General features: G+C 44.3%; 1 protein-coding gene across 2 annotated transcripts in view; it reads left to right on the top strand.

The window, feature by feature from the left end:
- The window catches only part of LOC121557551 (transmembrane protein 8B), a gene marked incomplete at its 5' end in the record, with an annotated part of 44,819 nt that extends 41,159 nt beyond the window's left edge, over positions 1 to 3,660 (top strand). The window contains 1 exon segment of one of the 2 annotated variants that reach the window (XM_045219364.1): positions 3,362 to 3,660. In XM_045219364.1, the coding sequence (XP_045075299.1) occupies positions 3,362 to 3,652 (291 nt within the window). 2 annotated transcript variants of the gene reach the window in all.
- Positions 3,661 to 7,630: the final 3,970 nt, after the last annotated feature.

The raw sequence follows: 7,630 nt of genomic DNA, 5'->3' as shown, positions 1-7,630 counted from the left end.
GTAACTATACATCCATACATATATCCATGGTGACCTCCTGGGTAACTATACATCCATATAGACATATATCCATGGTGACCTCCTGGGTAACTATACATCCATATAGACATATATCCATGGTGACCTCCTGGGTAACTATACATCCATATAGACATATATCCATGGTGACCTCCTGGGTAACTATACATCCATATAGACATATATCCATGGTGACCTCCTGGGTAACTATACATCCATATAGACATATATCCATGGTGACCTCCTGGGTAACTATACATCCATATAGACATATATCCATGGTGACCGCCTGGGTAACTATACATCCATATAGACATATATCCATGGTGACCTCCTGGGTAACTATACATCCATATAGACATATATCCATGGTGACCTCCTGGGTAACTATACATCCATACAGACATATATCCATGGTGACCTCCTGGGTAACTATACATCCATACATATATCCATGGTGACCTCCTGGGTAACTATACATCCATATAGACATATATCCATGGTGACCTCCTGTGTAACTATACATCCATATAGACATATATCCATGGTGACCTCCTGGGTAACTATACATCCATATAGACATATATCCATGGTGACCTCCTGGGTAACTATACATCCATATAGACATATATCCATGGGGACCTCCTAGGTAACTATACATCCATACATATATCCATGGTGACCTCCTGGGTAACTATACATCCATATAGACATATATCCATGGTGACCTCCCTGGGTAACTATACATCCATATAGACATATATCCATGGTGACCTCCTGGGTAACTATACATCCATATAGACATATATCCATGGTGTCCTCCTGGGTAACTATACATCCATATAGACATATATCCATGGTGACCTCCTGGGTAACTATACATCCATATAGACATATATCCATGGGACCTCCTGGGTAACTATACATCCATATAGACATATATCCATGGTGACCTCCTGTGTAACTATACATCCATATAGACATATATCCATGGTGACCTCCCTGGGTAACTATACATCCATATAGACATATATCCATGGTGACCTCCTGGGTAACTATACATCCATATAGACATATATCCATGGTGACCCTCCTGGGTAACTATACATCCATATAGACATATATCCATGGTGACCTCCTAGGTAACTATACATCCATATAACATATATCCATGGTGACCTCCTGGGTAACTATACATCCATACATATATCCATGGTGACCTCCTGGGTAACTATACATCCATATAGACATATATCCATGGTGACCTCCTGGGTAACTATACATCCATATAGACATATATCCATGGTGACCTCCTGGGTAACTATACATCCATATAGACATATATCCATGGTGACCGCCTGGGTAACTATACATCCATATAGACATATATCCATGGTGACCTCCTGGGTAACTATACATCCATATAGACATATATCCATGGTGACCTCCTGGGTAACTATACATCCATATAGACATATATCCATGGTGACCTCCTGGGTAACTATACATCCATACATATATCCATGGTGACCGCCTGGGTAACTATACATCCATATAGACATATATCCATGGGGACCTCCTAGGTAACTATACATCCATACATATATCCATGGTGACCTCCTGGGTAACTATACATCCATATAGACATATATCCATGGTGACCTCCTGGGTAACTATACATCCATATAGACATATATCCATGGTGACCTCCTGGGTAACTATACATCCATATAGACATATATCCATGGTGACCTCCTGGGTAACTATACATCCATACAGACATATATCCATGGTGACCTCCTGGGTAACTATACATCCATATAGACATATATCCATGGTGACCTCCTGGGTAACTATACAGACATATATCCATGGTGACCTCCTGGGTAACTATACATCCATATAGACATATATCCATGGTGACCTCCTGGGTAACTATACATCCATATAGACATATATCCATGGTGACCTCCTGGGTAACTATACATCCATATAGACATATATCCATGGTGACCTCCTGGGTAACTATACATCCATATAGACATATATCCATGGGGACCTCCTGGGTAACTATACATCCATATAGACATATATCCATGGTGACCTCCTGGGTAACTATACATCCATATAGACATATATCCATGGGGACCTCCTGGGTAACTATACATCCATATAGACATATATCCATGGGGACCTCCTAGGTAACTATACATCCATATAGACATATATCCATGGTGACCTCCTGGGTAACTATACATCCATATAGACATATATCCATGGTGACCTCCTGGGTAACTATACATCCATATAGACATATATCCATGGTGACCTCCTGGGTAACTATACATCCATATAGACATATATCCATGGTGACCTCCTGGGTAACTATACATCCATATAGACATATATCCATGGTGACCTCCTGGTAACTATACATCCATATAGAAATATATCCATGGTGACCTCCTGGGTAACTATACAGACATATATCCATGGTGACCTCCTGGGTAACTATACATCCATACAGACATATATCCATGGTGACCTCCTGGGTAACTATACATCCATATAGACATATATCCATGGTGACCTCCTGGGTAACTATACAGACATATATCCATGGTGACCTCCTGGGTAACTATACATCCATACAGACATATATCCATGGTGACCTCCTGGGTAACTATACATCCATATAGACATATATCCATGGTGACCTCCTGGGTAACTATACATCCATATAGACATATATCCATGGTGACCTCCTGGGTAACTATACATCCATATAGACATATATCCATGGTGACCGCCTGGGTAACTATACATCCATATAGACATATATCCATGGTGACTTCCTGGGTAACTATACATCCATATAGACATATATCCATGGTGACCTCCTGGGTAACTATACATCCATATAGACATATATCCATGGTGACCTCCTGGGTAACTATACATCCAGACATATGTCCAGGTGTATCGGGGGCTGAAGAGGAGCCAGTGGTAGCCTTCCTCCTGCCAGGGTTAATGTTGGGTGTAATGTCTGTATAATGTGTGTGTGTCCAGGTGTATCGGGGGCTGAAGAGGAGCCAGTGGTAGCCTTCCTCCTGCCAGGGTTAATGTTGGGTGTAATGTCTGTATAATGTGTGTGTGTCCAGGTGTATCAGGCTGAAGAGGAGCCAGTGGTAGTCTTCCTCCTGCCAGGGTTAATGTTGTGTGTAATGTCTGTATAATGTGTGTGTGTCCAGGTGTATCGGGGGCTGAAGAGGAGCCAGTGGTAGCCTTCCTCCTGCCAGGGTTAATGTTGGGTGTAATGTCTGTATAATGTGTGTGTTTCCAGGTGTATCGGGGGCTGAAGAGGAGACAGTGTTACCCCCCCTGCTGGCGGCGTTGGGTACTGTTTCTACTCCCAGGCCTGGCCTCAGCGCTGGTCGGTGTGTGTGTGTACGTGTTTGCCGAGACGGAGGACAACTACCTGTACACACACAGTCTCTGGCACGTCCTGGTTGCCTCTAGTGTGGTGTTCCTGCTGCCTCCCAGAGAGACAGAGTCTGTTAACACCTGGAGCTCTGGAGTCTGTGGTTACACACTCTGCCACAGCACCAAGGAGGAATTATACACCGTTACCTGACCCTGGACCTGTGGTTACACACTCTGCCACGGCACCAAGAAGGAACTATACACTGTTACCTGACCCTGGACCTGTGGTTACACACTCTGCCACAGCACCAAGGAGGAATTATACACCGTTACCTGACCCTGGACCTGTGGTTACACACTCTGCCACGGCACCAAGGAGGAATTATACACCGTTACCTGACCCTGGACCTGTGGTTACACACTCTGCCACAGCACCAAGGAGGAATTATACACCGTTACCTGACCCTGGACCTGTGGTTACCAACTATACACTGTTACCTGACCCTGGACCTGTGGTTACCAACTATACACTGTCTCATAGGTATCAGGGCTGTGATATACCAATATTGACAGATGTTTCCATGGAAACAATGAAAACTCTTTAGTCCTTTTAAAAACCCGCTGGGTGTAAAATATAGTGTGCTATAGTTTGGAAAATAAATACATGGGACTGGATGACAACATAATGATGTTTGTCTCCAACATTAGGGCTGTTTTCCTAAAGAGCTTCAATCTTCTTGGTGTTTTGTTTCCTTGCCACGGTACTATGGAGTATCCCAGTACTGGGATGGTCCCAGCCCTGCTAGGGTTAGGGCTAACCCTAACCCTAACCCCAACCCCAACCCCAACCCCAACCCTAACCCTAACCCCAACCCCAACCCTAACCCTAACCCAATCTTCTTGGTGTTTTGTTTCCTTGCCACGGTACTATGGAGTATCCCAGTACTGGGATGGTCCCAGCCCTGCATACTATGGAGTATCCCAGTACTGGGATGGTCCCAGCCCTGCATACTATGGAGTATCCCAGTACTGGGATGGTCCCAGCCCTGCATACTATGGAGTATCCCAGTACTGGGATGGTCCCAGCCCTGCATACTATGGAGTATCCCAGTACTGGGATGGTCCCAGCCCTGCATACTATGGAGTATCCCAGTACTGGGATGGTCCCAGCCCTGCATACTATGGAGTATCCCAGTACTGGGATGGTCCCAGCCCTGCATACTATGGAGTATCCCAGTACTGGGATGGTCCCAGCCCTGCATACTATGGAGTATCCCAGTACTGGGATGGTCCCAGCCCTGCTAGGGTTAGGGTTAGGGCTAACCCTAACCCTAACCCTAACCCTATGGAGTATCCGAGTACTGGGATGGGCCCAGCTCTGCTAGGGTTAGGGTTAGGGCTAACCCTAACCCTAACCCTAACCCTAACCCTAACCCAATCTTCTTGGTGTTTTGTTTCCTTGCCACGGTACTATGGAGTATCCCAGTACTGGGATGGTCCCAGCCCTGCATACTATGGAGTATCCCAGTACTGGGATGGTCCCAGCTCTGCATACTATGGAGTATCCCAGTACTGGGATGGTCCCAACTCTGCATACTATGGAGTATCCCAGTACTGGTATGGTCCCAGCCCTGCATACTATGGAGTATCCCAGTACTGGTATGGTCCCAGCTCTGCATACTATGGAGTATCCCAGTACTGGTATGGTCCCAGCTCTGCATACTATGGAGTATCCCAGTACTGGGATGGTCCCAGCTCTGCTAGCTGGATGGATATAATAATATGGCAGATATTTCTAGTCAAGGATATAAATGTTTTCACAATAATATATTTATAGTTGATCTATCCCCGTATGACATCACACTTCCTGCTTATCCATCATGCCTTGCTCCTCCCCTTTCCTGCTTTAGTTTAGATTCACTACTAGAGAGATAAAGACTGCTAGTTAAAGCTGGGATGTTCAATGGTATAGATCAGGCCTCTCCTTCTAATAAGGGACTGATTCAGACCTGTTTATAGATCAGGCCTCTCCTTCTAATAAGGGACTGATTCAGACCTGTTATAGATCAGGCCTCTCCTTCTAATAAGGGACTGATTCAGACCTGTTATAGATCAGGCCTCTCCTTCTAATAAGGGACTGATTCAGACCTGTTATAGATCAGGCCTCTCCTTCTAATAAGGGACTGATTCAGACCTGTTATAGATCAGGCCTCTCCTTCTAATAAGGGACTGATTCAGACCTGTTATAGATCAGGCCTCTCCTTCTAATAAGGGACTGATTCAGACCTGTTATAGATCAGGCCTCTCCTTCTAATAAGGGACTGATTCAGACCTGTTTATAGATCAGGCCTCTCCTTCTAATAAGGGACTGATTCAGACCTGTTATAGATCAGGCCTCTCCTTCTAATAAGGGACTGATTCAGACCTGTTTATAGATCAGGCCTCTCCTTCTAATAAGGGACTGATTCAGACCTGTTTATAGATCAGGCCTCTCCTTCTAATAAGGGACTGATTCAGACCAGGGACACCAGGTGAGTGTAATTACCTAGCAGAAACAGAAGTGTTTCTGTCCTCCAGGACCAGAAGTGTTTCTGTCCTCAGGACCAGAAGTGTTTCTGTCCTCAGGACCAGAAGTGTTTCTGTCCTCAGGACCAGAAGTGTTTCTGTCCTCCAGGACCAGAAGTGTTTCTGTCCTCCAGGACCAGAAGTGTTTCTGTCCTCAGGACCAGAAGTGTTTCTGTCCTCAGGACCAGAAGTGTTTCTGTCCTCCAGGACCAGAAGTGTTTCTGTCCTCCAGGACCAGAAGTGTTTCTGTCCTCCAGGACCAGAAGTGTTTCTGTCCTCAGGACCAGAAGTGTTTCTGTCCTCAGGACCAGAAGTGTTTCTGTCCTCAGGACCAGAAGTGTTTCTGTTCTCCAGGACCAGAACTGAACAGCCCTGAGTTAAAGGAATAGTGCAAGATTCTAGCAATGAAGCTGTTTCTCTCACAGATCCAGTTTATGTCTCTGTGCAGTTTGAAGGAGGTTAAAGGTAGTTTCACGAAGCCAATGCTAACTAGCATTAGCACAATGACTGGAAGTCTACCAGTACAGCTAGCACCTGTAGACTCGCGGTATCTGTCTTGATTCAAACACTATAATGTCTTGGTATATTTGCTCATAGTAACCCTTACCCCAATACACTGGTACTAGGCTATATCATACTCATAGTAACCCTTACCCTTGAGCGAGGCAGTTAACCCCCAACAACAACTGCTCCCCGGGTGCCGATGATGTGAACGTCGATTAAGGCAGCCCCCTGCAACATTTGGGTTGAAGGCATTCAGCTGTGCAGCTGACTATGTTTCCCTTTCCCTTCCCCACACCTCAATGGGCCCTGTTCCAATTCTATATCCTCTCTTCCTTCTCCTTAAAGCACCTTCATGACTTAAGTGTAATAATGTCATTTTAATGACATCTAAATGTAATTTGTCTAGAGGTCTTTCTCTGAATCAGATTGTGTACGCAGTGCCTCTCCACCCTGTGTTCTGCAGGACCTGTTCCACCACACCTCTTATTTCCTGGTCATACTGCTTCTATGTCACAATGATATTCAGTTAGAATTAAGCATTTTAATGTTCTGGTGTTGAGTTAATAATGATCATGTTTAGAATGTTTTAATGTTCTGGTGTTGGTTAATAATGATCATGTTTAGAATGTTTTAATGTTCTGGTGTTGGTTAATAATGATCATGTTTAGAATGTTTTAAGGTTCTGGTGTTGGTTAATAATGATCATGTTTTTATGTTCTGAAAGAGTTTTTAATCCCTCATGATCACATGTTATGTTAATGAGATGTTAATTGGATGTTTCTGATATGGTAAATATATGTTAATTTACACAGGGATGCTGATAGCCTTTGCATCTTTTATGTCCGTGTCTGGACATTCTACAGTGTGTCTGGACATTCTACAGTGTGTCTGGACATTCTACAGTGTATCTGGACATTCTACAGTGTGTCTGGACATTCTACAGTGTGTCTGGACATTCTACAGTGTGTCTGGACATTCTACAGTGTGTCTGGACATTCTACAGTGTGTCTGGACATTCTACAGTGTGTCTGGACATTCTACAGTGTGTCTGGACATTCTACAGTGTGTCTGGACATTCTACAGTGTATCTGGACATTCTACAGTGTGTCTAGACATTCTA

The sequence above is a fragment of the Coregonus clupeaformis genome, unplaced genomic scaffold (genome assembly GCF_020615455.1).
Source record: "Coregonus clupeaformis isolate EN_2021a unplaced genomic scaffold, ASM2061545v1 scaf2306, whole genome shotgun sequence".
Lineage (NCBI taxonomy): Eukaryota > Metazoa > Chordata > Actinopteri > Salmoniformes > Salmonidae > Coregonus > Coregonus clupeaformis.
The sequence above is the reverse complement of the archived record's forward strand: the minus strand, read 5'-3'. Positions and strand labels throughout refer to the sequence as shown.